General features: G+C 38.1%; 1 protein-coding gene across 5 annotated transcripts in view; it reads right to left on the bottom strand.

Annotated features, from left to right (window-relative positions):
* The window catches only part of Spn (protein phosphatase 1 regulatory subunit spinophilin), a 251,523-nt gene that overhangs the window by 68,003 nt on the left and 162,145 nt on the right, over positions 1-21,375 (bottom strand). For all 5 annotated transcript variants that reach the window (XM_071595653.1, XM_071595654.1, XM_071595655.1 and 2 more), the window contains exon 7: positions 18,416-18,844. In XM_071595653.1, coding sequence (XP_071451754.1) covers positions 18,416-18,844 — 429 coding nt within the window. The remainder of the gene's footprint in view (positions 1-18,415; positions 18,845-21,375) is intronic.

Genomic DNA, 21,375 nt, shown 5'->3' with positions numbered 1-21,375 from the left:
TTCAAATTTTTCATTTTATTTCGTAAATTATCCCTGAGATCCAGATAAGCCACTCGCGGCTTGCCATCGAGTTTCTCGGAGGCTGAAGTACCCGAGTTTACATAACAACACGGTCCGAAGGGAGATTCGAACCTGCGACAAATGGGTTTACAGGGGGACGAGTTACTCCAACCAAATGAAGTATCGAGAGAGGAAACAGCAACGTGATAGATTGATAGGAAAGGACCTGAATACATATGACGATCCTTTCTTATATGAGGGCAAATTTAGGTGGTTGCGATTCTCGCCCTATAGCCGCGCAAGTAGGAAAAGATTTAGATCAAATGATTTTGATTTTTCCGGAAATAAATTGTCTTCAAAATGTCATGCCACAGCATAAAGAAGAATAAAGATAAACCCTACATGCGCGAAGTTGAGGTGTTGGACATGAAATGTTTAGGCCGGAGGCAACAAGTGAAGATACGAGGGCGGTTCAATAAGTACCCGTGTTAGAAATGAAGAAACCATTCTTTCAAAAACATTTCTTTTATTTCTCAACATAGTCCACTTATAGAAAGATGAACTTATCCCAACGTTCCGGCCATTTTTTTAACCCCTCCAAATAATAGGATTTGTCGAACTCTCCAAAATACGAACTCTACAAAATACGCCTCTGTCTCGACGATAACTTCCTCGTTTGAGCTAATTTTTTTCCCGCGAGCCATTTCTTCATGTTTGGGAATAAGAAAAAGTAGCAGGGAGCCAGATCGGGTGAATACGGGGGGTGCGGCAGCAATTCATAACGTAGATAATGCAGTTTGCCGGCGACAACTCCGGACGAATGTGTTGTCCACCGTGAGCAATCGCGGCACCCATTGGGCTGACAATTTTTTCATCGCCAACTCATCATGTAAAATATTAATTGCCGTTCCGGTCGACAGACCCACGGCCTCTGCTACTTCCCGCACTTTCGTTCGTCGACCAGCGAGAAACATGGCGTTTACTTTTTGAATGATTTCCTCGGTAACCACGTCTGCCCGGCGTCCTGGTCGCTCCTCATCAAAAACAGATGTTCGCCCACGTTTAAATTCGTTGAACCAATATCTAACTGTGGTCATAGATGGCTAAGTGTCCCCATAAACAGCATCCACCTTTGCTTTTATCTCCTCGCATTTCTTCCCATCCAAAAACAAAAAGCGAATTATCATGACTACTGACACTACTAAATTTGAGAAAACTTTCTGCCGCAAAGAAACATAATTATTTCCTCATGACAAGTGAAATATTATGCAACCAACCATTCTCCGCTTTTAATTCCATCGAGCCAAAATTTTAATAGTCACGATAAATGAAAATGACCTGAATAGTCGCGCACCTTCCAACATTAAAATTATTTCCACCCGAAATGAAAACGTGCAGCATTTGCCAATCATAAAAGAGGACAAATTGGTCTCTGAAATGCAAAGAAATTATACGCCCCGGTATCTCGTTTCCGCTCTCTCTCCCTGAAATACTTCAGCGGATAAGTAAATGCAGTAAGTAATTCATTGATAAGGCAGAACGGAGACAAAGAATGAAATAACATAAGGTAACGTAAGAAAAAATAACATGTCGTAACGCGTTTGTCTTGGCTTTTCGTCGATTCGACTCGTACAATAAATTTTCTACGCCGCGCTACCGAAGCCTAATCTACGAGGGTCACTCCAATTTGGCAGCTGACTCCACTTCTTTAAGACTTCACGATTGAGCGACTACTATGAGGTACTTCAAATCTGATTTGAAATGCCATCTTATTAAGTGTTCCGCTCGCGTGAATCGTCGACCAAAACTGTCCCAGATTGATATGATTGGTGCGTATCAAGTACCAACGACGTGCGGATAGCAACTGCCAGCTTTCCCTCAACAGAGGACTTGTAGTGTCCAAGAGGGACTGAAATGTAGAAAGAGGAGTTAAAAATTTATCTGTAGAGGGAGGTTTTGTTAAAATTCTATTAAGACTGCTATTTCCTTCGTGAAGAAGAGGACTCGTGCACTGTGGGTTCTATTCCACTTAGTGGGTTCTCCATTAATCACTGACTGACTATACTTGGTTACTTTAGCCCACTCCTTTATTCTGGGAGAGATTTATATAACTTCCCTGAAGGAATCACGAAGGGTCGTGGGAGGGATAAGGAAGCCATTTATCATGATTGATCAGGGGTATATTACAGCTAATAACCCTCAATGTCGACCAAGATGATGGAAATTCAATACTTTTTAAAGGGTTAGACACTGAAATGTTTGTTAGAGATTTACAGTTTAACAGTACTTAAGCCCGCTCAAAAAATGCCATCCTTGACTAGAAATATAAGAGTATGCATCAAGAGAACAGAGTATCAGCCACGTCTACGGTAGGTACCGAATAATGACGTTCCTAGAAAGGGAAATAAGATCACGAATTAGGGATATGCGAACCAAAAGAAGTGATAAAATAACATACAACGTATGGTTGAACTACCCAGGCGCGACGGTAAATTGGATAATCGTTACCCCTCCCATCGGTATGAGAGGAAAGCGGTGCGAAGATACTGGAGTCAACGGACGTAAGCCTTTCCCTCCCCCCGTGCACACACACACATATATATATATTCGGTTCGGAGACGGGGAGAGGACCGAAGGGAAAAAAATACACGCCGCCGGATGTAGCACGAGGGAATGGGGTGAATTTGGCTCCCTCACTTATCGAAAGGAATACCGTCTCACACGTGAGGAAGGCGCGTGCCTGCAGAGACCCGAATGGGATTTAAAAACTTGGAAAGGAGAGAGAGAGGGAGGGAGGGAGGGAATGGGAAAAGGTTCAGGATGCTATGCTGGGGGAGAAGATAATAAATACAAATCCATGAAATGACGGCGGAGAAATCTTAAACGGTGGTCGGAGGGTCGGGAAGGTTTCAACAGCACTAGCTTCGCAGTTAACGGCACCGTTGCCGCGCGTGAACCACAAAGCCTGGTGTGCTGGCCTTAAAAATATGACCGAGCAGTCAGAAACATTTAAAAAATGAACGAGTTCAACCATGGAAGTCGATATGCTCATTTCGTGCAAAATGGTAAACTGGTATCACATTAAAACAAATTAAGGATAATATTTGAGATATATCTTCCGACCCAAACTCGACTCTCTTAAATCCTAATTATTATGAACTATCTGTCTAATTATCTGGAAAATCGAGTTTAATTCGTCGTGATACCCTTAATGATTTGCACAATTCAAGCAATTGCACAGCGACGAACACAAATGACAAGACGATACTTTCTAACGGCTTCAGTTGTTACCTTCAATGACAACCTCGGACGTGGGGCAGAATTATCTAATTTACGAGTCAATTACATGTGTTTTTAAACCACTCTTGGGTGTAACAAAAATTCTTAATTATTATTATTGATAATTTACCAGTTAAGGCAGGATTTGTATGAACACAAGCTACACAACAGAACAACAATGATTCCCTTGCCCTGCTAAGAATATACAACTTGTTATTACTAAATACCGTGAATTTTAGACAAATAATTAAGATTTATAACATTGGTTTGCATTCCCTTCGCAAATAATAAGAATCTTAGTTCTCTCTCTGACAATTTGGACAATGACTTAACTGTCCCTTCAAAATGAACAAAAAACAAAACCTGTTGGTTGTGTCCTTCCAACGAAAAACCGAATTCACAGCTCGAAAAACTAAAAATTTCAATTATTTCAAACCCCGTTTACCCCGAGCAAAGCTAGAGATGTACTCAATCCTTCGAAAAATGCAATCCGAACATATATTCCTGGCCTCTTTCCCCACGTGCAATAACATTTAAAACAGGCATGCATCTCGGTAACTGACGGATATTGTTGATTTCAATAAGCTAATATAGTTTGAGTGAAGATTCTCGACATGCAACATCCAACTTTTTCCTTTTTTATTGTTAATGTATTTCCCCAATAACGATCCATTTATCCAAAGGCGAACATGTGGCGCAAATGGAACTCAACATTTCAGATTCATGCGCTATGGGCATTAGGCATTTTCAAAATGGAATAATTTTAAGAACGTCTCTTTATTTCGTATAAAATGTTAGTCTTAAAATTCGTGCAACATTAAAAAATACTCACTTTTAATTTTGGGGCATCTATCAAGCAAAAAAAAGATCATTTTACGACGCTCAGGCATTCATTACCGGGTAAGGGACAGCTTAAGATTTCGTAAATTCTTTGTTATGATATGGCAACCTTTTAAACAAGAATTTTCGGAATCGCATTTTTTAAACGCTCCTTGTCGTTTGTTGGATCACTTAGGAAACATGATCATCCTCGCGATTTATGTTTGGCACATTTTTTTCTGGGATAGCTAAATTATAAAAATGTGCGTGAACTGTTTTCAGCATACTAATGCAGAGTATCAAACAACATCGCAGTAGTACTAGCTTAAGGACACCAGGGAACTTCGGTGCATCTATCACGTAACTTACAAATCATGTACGTAGTATTTAGTCAAGACCAGTTCCAATGTTCGTGCGCCTAATAATTTAAACTGCTGCTATCGTGAACAGTGTGCGAGTAAGAGAGCAACGGAAATCGCGCTTACGATTAATATGGATCACGACATTTTCGCCGGGCACTCTCTCACAAGGCTTTCCCTTGCGCCAATTAATGTTCCACGTGAGGCGTTGGATTGCAGCATTTTCACCGAAAACGCAACTCGACTGGGCTTGGGTAAGGCTGAATGGAAAAAATTTTGTCTTTCGTGACGTGAGGAGAGCTCGAGGGGAAACGAGTTCTAGCGACTTCCGCCGACGCGCTACCATTCAGGGGAAGCAACAAGGCGTTCACATAAAAAATGTGTCCTACGCATCCCACGGACTCATCCGATGGAATTCTCTCGACCACATTCACGAAAGAGGGGCCCGATACATTTTTTACGTTCAGTCATCAACGACGTTGTTGAAAGGGCACGGACAATTAAAGACCGACGTTTGAAACAAGCATTCGGCCGGGTTGCCATGGTTTCGAATTATTTCGTCAAAAAAAAAACAAAAAAAAACAAATTCTGTCCCATTGACAGTTGAATTATGTCGATGTCAACAAGGGTTAATCAATAACAACTTCGAAAGAGCAGGATGAGAGTTACATGTCAAACCTGAGGTGAAAAATCCTTGCGCGGTAATTGACGGGCAACAAACGTGAACCTTTGCCAGGGATGAGCGGCTGAGTTGCTTGAAAATAAAAAACACGTTCAAACATTTCATCGACCATTATTACCCGAATGTTTATGAATGGAGCATACAATTCCACATATTCTTAAAAAGATAATTCAGACCAAAACAACAATCATTAAGAAATAAAACCTTATCAAAGTTTTAAAGCCATTTAAATTAATATTTAAATTCAAACGAAGCCATCGATAGCCACTTAAAAAAATAGTGCATCGTAATTCAGCCTTTGATATCTTGATAGCAAACTTCTAAAGTAACAATTCTAATTTTCAAATGTTATAAAATCTACACGAGCAATGGTCGAACAAGCAACTATTAAACACTAAGGGATCCATTTTCTTTTCAACCAAATAATTACACGTAATCATTTTTTAAAGTAATGCTCTCATTCGACGTCAGGTGGATTGAAAATCGCACTTGGCATTCATATAATTTTAAAGATAGAGCGATGAAACTCGAATGATAAAATTTTTAAGATAATTCGCATTCATTCGTTAAAATGAAGACGAGAATTTAATGGGGTAACTATAATTAATTGAGGAAAACATCAACGTACTTTCTTTTTTAAATACCTATTCATCGTCGTCATACGAAAAAAATGTTTTCGAGGATCAAACTGATATAATAAACATGAAGCCTTAGCGAAAAATTTTAATCTGGTAATATTTTGAATCCAAGGACAAAGATTCTCCTGGAGAGGTCATGCGCGTTATTTAAAAGCGAGGAAAAAGACATGGACGGCAGGAGGGAGCAGGAAAATGACCTTTACATATCTCTTTCGCGTTAAAATTCGGTATTCCCCCATGTCAGCTTACTCTTCTATGTTGTTACTTGCTGTTTGCAGCATAAAACGACACGATTATATAACCTATTCATACAAAAACAAGCATGAGAGACTTTATTCCAGAACTCGTGAAAGGGCGGTTGATAGCCGAGTACCTAATGAGAACGAACGAAAGAAAATTGAATGAGACTCAAACTCGGGTTGCATAATCAAATGACATGTTTGATTATGCAACCCAATCTTTTTATGCGCCAATGATGCGGCCGAAAAGGATGGAAAACCCTCCGCAACCAATGGGAAACGATTAACTCAGGACCAATATTAATTATTTTTGATTACACGTTATCAACCAAAAAATTATCGGTCTATCAATGGTTAAATTAAAATTTTGGTAATTTAATTAAATTATATTTCGTCATAGTAGGTGGCCACGGATCAATTAGGTCGCTTGCAGAACTTAAAATGCCTTCTACGCTGAATAACTCGGTAAACTTTAAACACATAAAGGCCGAAGTAAGCCCTTGAAATTCTTGATCCGGAAAATTTGGCCAGCGGTGAAAGCGACAATAACCACCAGAAGGTTTCCCTTTCAAAATTTACATGTGATGAATCAGTGAAAGATGATTTTTTCAAAAGTTAAACAGTGAACATTTCTTTGGTGATTATTCGTAGCCTTGAGGCCTCCTTAGAAGATAGAAATTAAGCTTTCCACTTTCCATTCTTTATCAGTAACAAGCCACTGTAATCACAGGGAATAGGACCGGAGGATCCAGATGATTTTACCTACTATTTATACTCCTTCTCTTGAATCCAAGACTCTTCTGACAGAATATGGCCAAACTCAACACCTTTGGCTTAAGTTAAAACCTTTTGATTGTCTTATTACTTTAAAATCTCTATGATTTGTTCTGGAGAGGCCGCCACGGTGCACACGAAAAAAAATCACTAGCCACACAATTTGAAATACTTTCCGGTCAGAGAGCTCCAAGTACTTCGTGAAATGATCAGCCTTTGAAGACGACACAGATGTACTTGGAAGCTACTATTGAACTGGCTTCCTGGATAGATAGTTCAGAAAATATAATAACGTTTCGGAGGTGAGAAATTATTAAAAAACACGGCAGGTACAACTTTAAACAAATACAAAGTTTTAATAACCGCTTCAAAATCACGAATCAACCTTGTCTTACGTAGAAAAGAAATGCTCTTTGAAGATATAATAGGTTTCCATTTTTTTATCGGAGAGTGCCAGTGGTAATGAACGCTGATAACGGCTGGAGAATTTTGGCTTCCAACGAAGGAGTGGACGGAATTTGCTCGCATGAAAGATGAGCCAACAGCACATAGCACTCGGCAGCTAACGCACGGGCACGGTCGGGTCTCACGGGCTCAAGGTGCCCCGCTGACTTCCCGACGAGGCGATCGTCCCTGAAAACTCACAGATTTTTATTTGGTGGAGACGGCGGTCACGATGGGAATTTTATTCCGCCAAAACCAGTTACATTAAGGCACTATTATCGCCTCGCACCAAATGTTCGGCTTCTCTTTTAACTGTTATAAATCACTCGAAATCATAGCTGAGCACCCACTCTATCGGGGAAAATGCAAACAGTAATCTTTTAGAGGGTTCTTCACACAAATAAGGACATTCAAAGAGCGAACGTTGTGACGTAACGAAACAAGCCTTGAATCAATGCAATCAGTAATTTGTAACATTCAACAAACATAATATGAAAGAGGGGAGCAGATTAAGTATCAAATTAATTCTGATTTTATTCATATGGATGGTTGAGGGGGGGGGAGTACGGCGGGATTATTCATTAACCTTGTAGCGTTGTTTGACTTCTTTGCCATTTCTCGACACAAATAACGCCTTTTTTAGATTTCGCGATTTAAGTTCCGTCGCGCTATTGTACGCTGGATCTCCGAGCCTCAATAAACTACTCTAAGTGACGTCATCGGAGGTCATGAACATTTTCTGAACTCTCTTCTTTTCCACCCAATGGCATAGCTGTGCTAAGTTTTCGTCTTTCAACCGGATTTAAATCGAATTTATTTTTCCAGCCATACACGGCCATGAAACAATACTAAGCTGGCATTGATATTACGAATATTTCCTAAATACGGATTTTCAGTTGATTAAAAATAGTTATATACTTCGCTGCAGTTTTTCTTTTGTTGGGAAAGAATTCGAGGTGACCAATGATGGAAAGAATTTTGGTTAACATTTGCAGCAAAATGTTGATTTTGTTATTAAATTCAATCGAATGTTAATGTTTGAAAGTCCAGGATATTTTTCATAACAAGAGGATATAAGATGATTATTTGCTAAATTTGGCAGCAACCTTCGACTGAAAATATATTCACCATAAGTACACACAACAATTATGGAATTAAAAGAATCAGGCAGGTAGCTTAGTAACACAATCGGATCGGGCTACATGAGAAATCCAGAGGAAAATAATTATCTTCCCGACAAGAATAAAGCTACTATGGTGAATATCTACATATAATTATTATATCATTACGATTCAAATATCTTATAGATGAATAGACGCATGAAAATTGATTCGTGGCAATGGATTATACCATACTCCGAGTACAGCAATAGCATCGGGCATTAATAAAAAAAGCATTAAAACTGTGCTTGTGTCGGCGGATACAGGACACGTACTGCGTGCCCGATAAAATTGAATATTAATTCGCCGTCGAATTATTTCTTCCTTTTCGTAATATGAAATACTTTTCTTCTGAATAATTTCATGTGCATTTTTGGCTAACAGCGAACTGATCAAATAACACTTACATTAATGAACTCTTTATATATTATTAAGGTAATCAAGGGCATATTTAGAATGCAATAAAAGAGTTTGCTGCACTAACAGATAAAATGCACAATGCTTCTATGCGTAATATCACAATACTGCTAATTGAGTTCCATTTGCTAACAACAAAAGTCATATCCATTATTAAGATAGAAAGAAAGACTCGTACTTTTCCACAGATTTTATTATACGGTACAACGTGTTTCACCGACTTGCGGCATCATCAGGTACAAATTTGCAAAACAGACAGAGCAAGCATATATACCCTCAGGACAGAGTGGGGGCGGGGAGGGTTGGAAGGATTTGAGCAAACGCGTTGTACCGTATAATAAAATCAGTGGAAAAGTACGAGTCTTTCTATCTTAATAATGGATATTAATTACTTCCACGAAGTGAAGCCTGAAACAATAGAATACAAAAGTCATACTTTCCGGGTTTGCTATATAAACTAATTTTACAACATGTACACATGCAAAAAGTAATTTCCTTCAGAAACAGAATTCTTGAAACCTATGTTCCAACAGTGGCTGTTTTTAAGCATATAACCCTGGTTTAACTATAACGTACCAGCCATAAGGCAAATCAAAACACAGAAAATAAAAATTACTATCACACGGTAAGTTATTAAATATCCAGATACGATGGTTACGTTGATGTTACGCCCAACCCGAAGTTATATCAATTATTCAATCGCATAAAATATTACGAGAACAAATTGCTAACTCTAAGCAAATAAAAATATTTCTCTCATTCGCGCCTTAAAAATATGAAACTTTCCGCTAAACGGACCGTCGTTAGCCGCCAAAAGAATATGAACCATACACCTTGACCAAACGTGGATTTTTCATGCCCTTTGAATTTTTTGTTTAAAAAGAAATGTTAATGTGAACTACCTTATACTTCATAAAATAAGAATCGTAATCCGCATTCGGTTAAAAATTAACAAGTCAGATGCAGCTTCAGCCGAGTTGTAAAGCACATGAATGTTGCCAAAGGGAAAGACAGGAATGTGTGAAAAGGAGAGTACCATATGAGCAAATACGAACCTTTGCCTATTATTATTCTTTGTAGAATATTTAAGGTCTCATATCACGTACAGGGGAGCCATCTTGAGTTAAGGAATCGGAAGGAGTAATACAGATCCAAAATTACGTCCTCGACCACAAAACCAGAGGCGTAATGCTTCACACGCTCGCACTCAATAGTGTTTATGAAAAGAAAGTGATTCCGGGATTTCCGCGGAAATACACGTTTCATGATCCCATTAAGGCGTGGGGCAATCCTCTCTCAACATTCCTCAACGTGTACGGACATACACGCGAGTGTGACTGCCATATTGTGGATACGATAACTAAACACCATTGGGCAAGTGAATACTATGAGATATGCCAAAATTGATGTTCAGCATTTTTTAATTCTGACAGACTGTCATCTTCCTACATGGAACGGGAGCTGAAATACACATTTAAAATCAACGAACGCGGAGGAAGTCCCAGAACCCTTCCTCAATCTACTTGGGACACTGCTGAAAGCCAATTTATTGCTAGAGTTCACGAGCATTAGATTTTTACTGAAAGCGGCCAATAGGATGTCACGCATTGCTAAAGGAAATTTTACATTTTTATACATTTTATCAGAAAAACGCTATAGCTTTAATATGAAATTTATTAATACGAATGAGATGCTTCCCAACAAATTTCATTCAACACATTTCTATCCAAACGTAATCGTTCATGAAATATTGTTATGCATATGAAAAGTAATTAAATATATATCACTATAGATATAGCAACCTATAACGTTTGTTTTAGGAAAAATGCAAAGCCTACATCTCTGACGATAATTGAACTCATCCAAAACCAATGATTGAAGCTGTATGGAGAAAAACTTATTCATTGCTAGGAGAATCTCACATAAACTCTCAAGAGCTGGCTCTATTAAAATTAGCTTGAATACAGAGTAACTTCTATATAAGAACCCATTTTCAACTTTTGCTTCCCATAAAAGTCAACTCCGAACAGAAGAGTGTTCATTTAAGTTACGTGTTTCATTTGTAAATACAAATTTATACTATGGAAATCAGCAAATAAACTTCACTCATTAAGAAGTTAAATGATTACCTCCCCAATATGAATACTCACTTGGGGACAGGTTTGAATTCCAATAAATGAAATTTTGAACGGAAATCAAAAAAATGTGTACCATCCAGCAAGGTGAACTTAAAAATGGTTGCAATCTGAATAGGCAAGTATTAAAGGAAGCAAAGCACTTCGGTGCATTATGATGGATGTAATGCACGCAATCCGATGTGGTCACTTTTGGCCACAAATTATGTGCATTGCTTTGGTTCTCCAATTTTGATTCAGTTAATCTATTGCTTTATAGAGTGAAATTGTACATAGGTATCTCACCAAAAGTTTGAGAATAATTGCAATAGCAGAAGGATATTTCGATCGATCATTGATTTTTTTATATTAGTAGCATATATGATTCAAATCACATGATATCTATCACTTGTGACCACTTTACGAATATGAAATTATTACAATTCCCTCATGTTAGAAGATTGCTTTAATATTTTGAAACCCAACAACATAATTGATTCAATTATTATTTTGAAAAATTTAAGTTCTGGGGTCAACTCCTCAGCTTATTGCTGATCACCACATAAATGGGAATAGAGCTCTCACAGTTCTCTTACTGGAGAAACTTCTCATTTAGGTTTATATGTAAAAAACTACAAATGATTTTGTCTAGTCTAGTCTAGTTACTCAAGACAAACTTACGCAGCTAACTCTATTGTAACTCATTGTCAACACAGGACTGGGATCAAAACAGTGCCACCACAAATAATAACAATGGTAAATCAAAGCAAATTGTCAGCGAGTCTTAAATCGCATTGTACACAAAATAATACTGCTGCAAATAGTTTGATTCCGTTTTATGATAAAAATCTGGCCTCTACCACATGATGAATCATTGTGTGAAAATAGTTTGAAGTGAATCCAAAAATAAAAATTTATGGTAATCCATCTAAAACAATCTAATGAATTATGCATACTGAAATATGTATTACAAATCTGAATAGAATATAAAGAGGAAATTGACTAGGCGGCGAGTTTTATGAGGTAAGATCTTGTGTATGGTATTTAAAATCTTGATGTTAGCATGGTGGCATGAAAACATCTCTACTTCCTACCACCAATAACCATGACCAAATAATACATGACCTTGCAACAGTGACCTGACCCCAATTCTTCCCAGTCATCTCTCTTCTCAGCACAGCAATACTAGCATTGCCTCAAATTTCTGCAAGTAATAATCTCCACCAATCAGGCTTGAGTTGGGGGGGGGGGTACCTTTACTTGACAGGGGTACCTTTGCAGCAGTCATCATATCCATCAATTAAGTTTTGCGACTCTCTTGACTCAAACACAACCTCTCTCTTGGCAGCAGCTAATAGGGTCAGTCAAATGAAAACGAAACAACTGGCATGTAACACAGTCTACACGGAATTTGGCAACACTATTGTTCCATATCGATACTGCCATCGATGTGGTAGGAGAACTGCATTGTGACAAATCACAGGTGCACGCAGTCATTGGGTTATGTCCCCGTTGGTGTGCAGACTAGTCTAGTGTGTTCATTTGACTGCCCCTTATATATAGAATTTGATGTACCCAGATGTGGCAGAATGGCAATTAATATGAAAGTATTATTGATTTGCTACATGGAACTCAAAACAAATGTTTAATTAGAATGAAAAACAGACTGAAAAATAAATATAAGGAACATATTTCATTGATTTTTTGGAATCATAAAGGCTTTTTACTTGCCTTCCCTCAGGTATTTGGTCAATTTACCCACATTGGGTGTTACACTGCCATGAGAATACAAGTGCTTGTAGTTAAGTACCAGCCAGTACAAACTCAATCAAATCAACAGGGTAAAATGATTACATTGAAGCAGCAGGAAGAAAGAGAAGTCTCACCAAGTAATAAAGAGAGGACAGTAAACAACCCTGGGGAAAGTTAAAGTCTTTTGTTCATAAATGAACTGTCAAACCAATGTGACAAACATACATTGAAAACTGAGGATGTTATCTGCACGGCCATTCTCTCTAAAAACATACTACCTTGATCAAAAATTTCCCGGAATTTATTCAGAAAATTAAAAATACAAGTTTATTCATCTAAATCTATATTGTCCCCTTCAAAGTAATCCCCATCGACTGCAACACACTTATGCCAGCGCTTGATCCAATCCTCGAAACATTTTTTATATTCGGTTTTCGGTATGTCCATCAGTGCTTCCTGCGATTTTTCCATTACTTCCTCTCGGCTGCTAAAACGCGTTCCCCGTAATGGTTTTTTAACTCGATTGAACAGAAAGAAGTCACAGGGAGCCAAATCAGGTGAATTCGGTGGCTGTTGGATGGTATTTGTTGCATTTTTCGTCAAAAAATTACGAATAATGATAGCACTGTGCGACGGTGCGTTATCATGGTGCAAAATCCACGAGTTTTCTGCCCACATTTCTGGTCTCTTTCGGCGAATTGCTTCACGCAAACGTCTCATAACGCCCAAATAATACTCTTTGTTTACTGTCTGGCCTTCTGGCAAAAATTCATGATGCACTACACCGTTGTAATCCATGAAAACCGTCAGCATTGCCTTCTTTTTTGACTGAAAACGACGTGGTTTTTTTGGTCTCGGCTCATTTGGTGAACGCCATTCACTTGCCTGATGTCTGGATTGCGTGTCGTACTCATAAACCCACGTCTCGTCTCCAGTAATGATCCTTTTGATGAATGTGGGATCGGATTCAGCCTCGCAAATCATGTCTTTTGCGACGTCAACACGGTCTCTTTTTTGCATGAAATTGAGGTCTTTTGGCTCTGCTACACGACGGAAACCCAAATCATTAACCACAATGTCTTGGGCGGATCCATAGGCAATGTTCAAGTCCTCCGCTATTTCTCTGATGGTTAATTTGCGGTTATTGACCAACATTTCTTTTACTTTATCAATTTTTTCACCGACTTTCGATGTCGATGGTCTGCCACTGCGTTCATCATCTTCGATTGACTCACGACCACTTCTGAACCGCTCGTGCCACTGGTAAACGACCGTTTTTTTTTAGAGAATCGTTGCCGAAACACTTTTCCAACATTTCCAACGTCCGTGCGCCACTAAATCCGTTTTTTACGCAAAATTTAATACAAGTTCGTTGTTGCAAATTTAAATCCATTTCTGAAATTGTAAAAAATCGCCAACACACACAGAGATAGATGTACTCTTGGCTACGTAACTTTTGCAAATGTCAAGTTATGACACTAAGATTTAAAGGGAATATCAACAACAGATGTACCAATTTAACAAAAAAACAGAACTCAAATCGGAACGATGGGAGCGCCACACGGTGGTTATTCCGGGAACTTTTTGATCAAGGTAGTATGCCACCATCTTGGTGGATTAGTTTTACTGCTCACCATAGTAAAGCCAACTGCAAGACCTTACAAGAATAGGTATCTCAATGGAATTACAAAAGATGTGCCTACATAACACTCAGCATGAAATGTAGGAAAACTTCACACTCATGACTAGAGCACCCATTCTGTAAAATATGCAAAACTTAAAAGGACTTGGGCAATGAAATTATTATTATTATTATTGGTAACCTGCAGATTTAGGTAGATTTTGGAGATGGGCAGAGACTACACAACAGCACAACAATAATTCCCTTGTCTCTCTCATCAAAATTCAACCCGACCTCCGACAAATACACCCTCTTCAATTTCACATACTTTCTTCCTCTTTTCATTCCACCGAACATGCCTATCCTATTTCTATCCCTTCTTCATTTTCCTAGCATTCTCCCCACTAATACAAAATTTGACATCTATGTCAATCAAAATGCTCTAAATCCATCTTTCCTGCCTCCTGGTTTCTCCCAAGCCTTTTCTTAACATCCATACTCGACATTCCTGTCATCAATTCCTTCCTTTCTATGAAAACTTCTTTACCTGATGCAATTCTTCCTTTTATGTCCCAACAAAATTAGAGAGTTAGACTGTCAAACTGATGGGTTCAAGCATTAGTTTTTCCCATGCAATATGCATTAGGGGGAACACCTAAGAAAATAATAAGTACACGTATAGGGGTATACAAGATTTAATGCCCACAAAACAATCTCCAAGTCTGGCGTACTAATGCCCCCTGCCGAGCCCCCTTGTGCCAGGTGGGGTGTAGGCGAATGTAGATAGTCAATTGTGTTTGTGAATTGTCTGTCTGGAATGCATAGAATAACCAGTAATAAGTGTCTGAATTCCATGTGTGCCTACCCACTTTTAACATGTTTTCTTGTTCTCTCAGTGTAGGCATAGGAATAGCTGCTAATCATATAATACTCTTAATACATGTAGGCATGTTGCATGATTGATACTTGGTCGCCCCCTTTCCACAAGGTTTTTGATGGATTGCGGGGTACCAGGTGTATGAGGAAATGGAGGGAATATACATAGAATAGCCGGTGGCCTACCACCCCCTGCCACATGTCCTTGTAACGGCTTGCCGGGTATTATGTAGATGTAGAAGAACTATAACAACCATATTGGTCCAGAACACTTCCAAGATAGGTAAACTGTTCCACCTGCTCTAGTTTTTGCCTTCCTATTTTAATATGTAACTTAGCCTTTCTCTCTCTTGAAAACTAAAAAACCTTTAAGTTTATATTTATTCTCGTCTCATACCTACCACACTGATTTTCAAAATAATTACACTAATGAAGTAAAGATTTTTCCAAAGTAAGCCATACAGTGAATGAGTCATATTGTTCATGTCGCAAAGTGAAAACTCAATGCATGAAGTTAAAATAGTATGAAATAATCAAAATATGCCTACAATGAAATTCAAAGACATGGTTTTCTCCTGTGAATGAAAAATGTAATGTTTATGAAAGAGGTTTGAAAGGTTTGTGCAAAAATAAAAACTACTTAATTTTGGATTACTCATTTTTATTTTTCAGCATTGTCTCCTATTATGATTATACATTTTGATTAATGCTGCTCCCGTTAGTTGATCTCTCTAGCAAATAGTGTAATTTTTCCAGCCCTGCGTATACTAAGAATTTATTTTTGCAATCACCTCCTTAATTGAATAAAAACCCCTTCCCAACAGCTATTTCTTCACATTGAAGAACAGGTAGCCCTCCGAGGGCGTGAGACATGAAGAATTGAAGGAATGGGGAATGAGGTGGAAATGTAACTACCAACAGCACAAGGCAGTTTTCTAAGTCAAAATTTGCATGAAATAATATCGAATATAGTACAGATGGATGCAGTAACTAAACTTTGAATCGCTGTACCTTTTGTGAATGTTCACTTATGCTTTCAGTGTATACTATAATCTCGTCAGTCAGCCAACTTAATGCATGCTCAAGGAGAGAAGAGAGAGGCTTATAGCCACACCAATGCTGATCTTATCAGTCTGAGTGAAATATCCTCTCCCTACTTTTTCCTCTTGGGTAATAACTAAGGTAGATAAAAGGGATGTCAAGGTCATTATGCCTCTGAAGCTTAGCTCTTGGAGTGAGGGTTGGATGGCAGATGCAGAAATCTATAGGTAGGGGAGGAAGTAGGTGGAGGATGATCTACAGAAGGTAAGAACACAATATAAACTGTTTTCGACATGAGTACCTACACTTCCACCAAAGCCCACTGGAGACACCAACGGAAATGTTTTGAATGGCATTCAAAGATCCAGCCATTTTTTTAGTAGGGCTCTAGTGTTCTCTCCTGAAGACACAAAACAAAAAGAAAGCAATATTGCAAAATAAATACTGTGCATAATTCTTATTAGTCATCCTTTGGTTTTAATTCGCAACATCCATAATTCACGGAAAAAACTATAGATGGAGGAAAATGCATTTTTCATCAAAAGAGGAATCAATAATAGTGATTCAGACAAATAAAATATACACATACTATCTTGGAGAAGGCTAAAAGGAAATACAAATGTTGTAGTGCAATGAATAACTAATCGTATCTCTTTTCCACTTGATACGTGGAAAAGTGCTACGATCAGTTATTCATTATGTTCGACTTCCACCACATCACGTCTGAAGCCACTTAATCTGAAGTGTAGTGCTGATGCCACAACTGGTAAGTGACAAAGAAAGAGAATGTTACCATAGCTCAAGAAGCAGAACTTTTCCCTCATCAGCAGAAGTAAATGTCAAAGAAAAAACAAAACTGACAAAAAGGCAAGCTCCAATATCTTTCCTAAAAACATTTTTGTGCTAATTTCAAGGGCTTAGGGCTGCCAATGGAGGTCCACAGTTGGCATATTTACACCGTAGTCATTAATAGGAATTAATTTTTGTATATTTTTACTAAACACTCATGGCAGCAGGTGCTTCCTTCCTGAAGATATGATAAATTTCTAACTCGGTAAAGCAATTAATCAAGCAGGTAAAAATGGCATTGCAATTATACTGGTCAAATACAGAACCGTAACAATGTTTTTTCCAAGTTTTATTTTCAACCTGGATATTTCAACACTCACTCTTTTTTTTTTTGGTTTAATGGATTATGAAATATTGAGGTTTCACTGGAGAAGTATAAGTACATCACTTGCCACCTCCAGGTGAACATAGCAAAACACATGTATTTTTAACCAATCTTTCAGTACAGACTCCATGGATTTGTGTGATTAGGATAATGCAGCTAATAAGGTTTAAAATGAAATTGAAGTGAGGAGAGGCAAGAGTCGAGCGAATACTATTGTTAACTTCAAACTTCCCTGAATTTTAAGTATCACAGGATAACAAATTTATTTTCTAAAATTTACCAACAATGTCCTACCTGAACTGAGCAATTTTCAAGTACATCATTTGGCGAGCAATGAAGAAGCTACATAATACATGGCAAATCATTAACAAATGGCAGTTATATTTTTAAATCCAAAAGGGTTAATACATACAAAAACATTTTAAACAATTTGGCAAAATTGTTCAGAGGAGGGAAACCTCAGAGATTGAAACATTCAACGAGGAAAGGAATAGGATTGCTAGAATGCTAAAAAGTACTATGTTCAGGGATGCACATTCAGTCAACCTGTTATTGTCAGTTTTACAGTCAAATTATCCTGTGTGAGAAATTCAACGAAGGACTGAAACAACAAAAAATAGTGCCACTCAAAAGAATAAAATAAATGTCTATAGAAGACAGTACATTATGAGTTGAGTGCCTTATTGTATGTAAGTGGATGGGTACTCCAACACCTGAGGTCAGAAGTCCCATAATCGAATTCCACAAGTCACATTACACCATAACACCCTGACATGATAAACTATATCAAGATTTCAGGTGCATCCACCACCTGGGGCATACATTTGAATAAATGCCCTTCGGGCAGGCTGGCAAACTTATCACTAAGAAACAAACAAATGAACTTTGAGACAACAGAGGGATTCTACCTGAACATGAACAACTGGAAGAGAGAAGAAACAGATGCTATGGGGATTCCCTCAAGAATATTTGTGATGCCAATCGCACATTTATGGCTCAGACTGGCAATATGAGTAATGCTCTCACCTTGGCGTTGGCAGGCTCCTTCTTTGTCTCCTGTACAACATCCTCATCAGTAAAGGACAACTCAGCTCCCAAATCCAAGAATGCCGGAGGAGGTGCTGGAATGCCGCCACTGCCACCCACAATGCTCCCACTGCTGCTCTTCGTAGTGGGCCTCTCCTGTTCAGGGGTGGAGGCGTCAAATCCAGGGGGTGGTGGAGTGACATCCCTGGTTGGACTTCTCTCAGCTGCCGCCAACAATGATGGCTCCTTCTCCGCTTCTGCTGGAGGGATTGGGCTGCAGGCCTCGACTGCAAAAGCAAACGGAGGCACATGCTTGCTCTTCTTGTCAACATGGGCCACATCCACACGAACTTCACCAGCATCCTCCTCCCGACTTCTTTTCTCTCCTGGAGACTCAGTACTTGGCTGGAATATAACTTCAGAGTCAGCCTAGAATAGGAGAAAATAAAAATGTGATTTAAATCTATACAACAGAGAGTTGATCACCCAATTTATAATATATTTCAAATTTGTCATAAAAAATATGCCATACGAACATATAGTATTCTGGCAAGGTGGAAAAAATACACCAAAAATGTAAAGATATAAGTATATAATGAGGAATGAGGTACAGATATTAGACCAGTGAGTTTAGACATAAAATTGGATGATGTCGAGGAAGATAGCTCAGGATTAGGTAAGCTTGACTGCGGATAGAAAAGACACCGAAGGAAATGAAATGGAACAAGGCTGCGGGAATGGACATCACCCTAGAAGAAATACCCCTAGGGTTTAGGAAAACAAGTGAGAACTTATATGGGCTCATTCATAGCATTTATGTGAAAGAAATTTGACCAAAAGACGTCTTAGATCAGTATTGATTCCCTTCCTAAAAATGGCAAAAGCAGTAGCGAGGACTGCAAATTTCATTACGTACACAGAGCAAGCAGTAAATACGTAAGATATGCAACAAAATCATGAAGAAGATGCTACAGGCAAGATGCCATAGCAGAAATGAGGTTGCTGACAGAAAGGAATATAAAATATAACCAAGATATAATTATTTGTTTGCTTCACATTAATTCTGAGAAGGCATTTGAAAGAATATGCTGCAGCAATTGATGAGAATATTGCAGAGGATAGGAGAAAAATGAAGAGAGGAAACATATCTGAAGGCTTTACAAATCCCAGACTGCACCAGGATCTCCTGGTATGGAATGAAGAAGAATCAGGATAGGTATAAATGGGCAGGAGAGTAAGACCATCTATTGTCACCTATTCTTTCCAATGCATAAAACAGAGGAAATGATAAGAGAGGAATATGAATGGTTGAAGGCAATAATAATAATGCATTTATTTGTCCAGAGATCTGGTGCATATTCACATGTACACAAACATAGGACATGCCAGGATATACACTTCACAATTTTAGAAAAAATCCAAGGAATTGCAATCACTGGCCAGTTTATTACAGAACCAGGGCGACAATTTTGGCATGAGAAACAATTACATAAAAATTAAGAATATGTGGTTCTCAAGAATGAATTTATTTATTTATCGACTTAATTGGGCGAGGTTGAGACATAAAATCCCTTCTTCCACCTAGAACCGTATATTACAGCCATTATATTGAAGACAAACACATACAACCAAGCCCTAGATGGAGAAAAATCTACCTAGGCGGGAATCGAACCTGCAACCTCTGGGTTGGTAGGCGAGGATGCTACCCCGCCGCCACCGGGGCCGGCCAAGAATTATGAATGTTATGTTATGAGAGTTTGCAAGAGAGAAGGTGATGATCATTTATTGTTGAAAGGGTAGAACAGGTTAAGCCTTTTAAATATTTAGGTAGTTGAGTAACATAGAATAGGAGTGTATGGAAAAATAAGAAATAGAATAATAATGAGAAAGAAGGGTAGGCAAAAAGAACTGCAAAAATGACTAAAATCAAATGTAGAAAATTTTTTAAGTGCTTTGCATGAATGTGAAAAATGGGTGATAAGGAAAAAAGTAGACATTTTTTGGAAAGTTTTGAAATGCAGCCATAGCAAAGAATATGAAAGGAGGGGAGACTGTTGAAGATGGAGAGGAAGAGTAAGCTATCTTGGTTGGAATGTTAATATACAGATATTGCATTCAACTGAAGTAATCAAGGAAAGAGGCAAAAAGAAAGAATGAAAGAAAGATATAAAGAAAGGGATAATTTATGCCCTAATAAAGATTGAGGCTCAGGGTAGAGGGAAGTGGAGAAAAGAAGTTACACATTTAAATCAAAAGGTATGGAGTAGAGCAGGTCAAACCTTTATTTTATTTACTACTACAGATGAAAATGGACAAAGAAGTATAAAAAAGAAAAAACCATTAGGTAATGAAGCTTTTACAAAGCAGAATGAGTTGGTGAAAAGGAATATGAGTAAATGTTTAAGAAATGATGAGTGAAAAATTTAATATTGTATGAACCTGAAACTTGGTCACTGAGGTAAGAGGATAAGCATAGATGATGCCTTCTGTAATGTGGGTAATGATAAGAATGAAAATATAATATAATTGGAAAAGGAAACAAACAAAGAAGAGCTAGGCATTACAAGAGAGGAGAGAACCTTGTCAGAAGAATTTCAAAAGAGGCAGGAAAAAGCAAGTCCGATTAAATGAAATGAAATGTTGAATGATGCTACATTGGGAAGAATTTAGGTCATTCGTACAAGGAGTAAAGGGTGCGGCAAAGACCACAGAATAAAGGGGGGTAAAAAAGTATGCAGAGCTAAAGAAAAGGTTTATCCAAATATTGATGTTTAGAGTGCTGCTTAATGATAAGTAGAGATTAAGAAGTGTGGCAGTGTTTAGTTACTGGATACACCCGAAACTTACTTTAACTCATAGATTACAGTTAATAATAGTGCCAATATCATCATAAAAAAACTAACAACTGCTGTAAACCTCTAATCACAATTCCTTTTCTACTTGCACATATTATGCCTTTC

The sequence above is a fragment of the Hetaerina americana genome, unplaced genomic scaffold (assembly GCF_022747635.1).
Source record: "Hetaerina americana unplaced genomic scaffold, ioHetAmer1.1.p SCAF_7, whole genome shotgun sequence".
NCBI classification, from domain to species: Eukaryota; Metazoa; Arthropoda; class Insecta; order Odonata; family Calopterygidae; genus Hetaerina; species Hetaerina americana.
The sequence above is the reverse complement of the archived record's forward strand: the minus strand, read 5'-3'. Positions and strand labels throughout refer to the sequence as shown.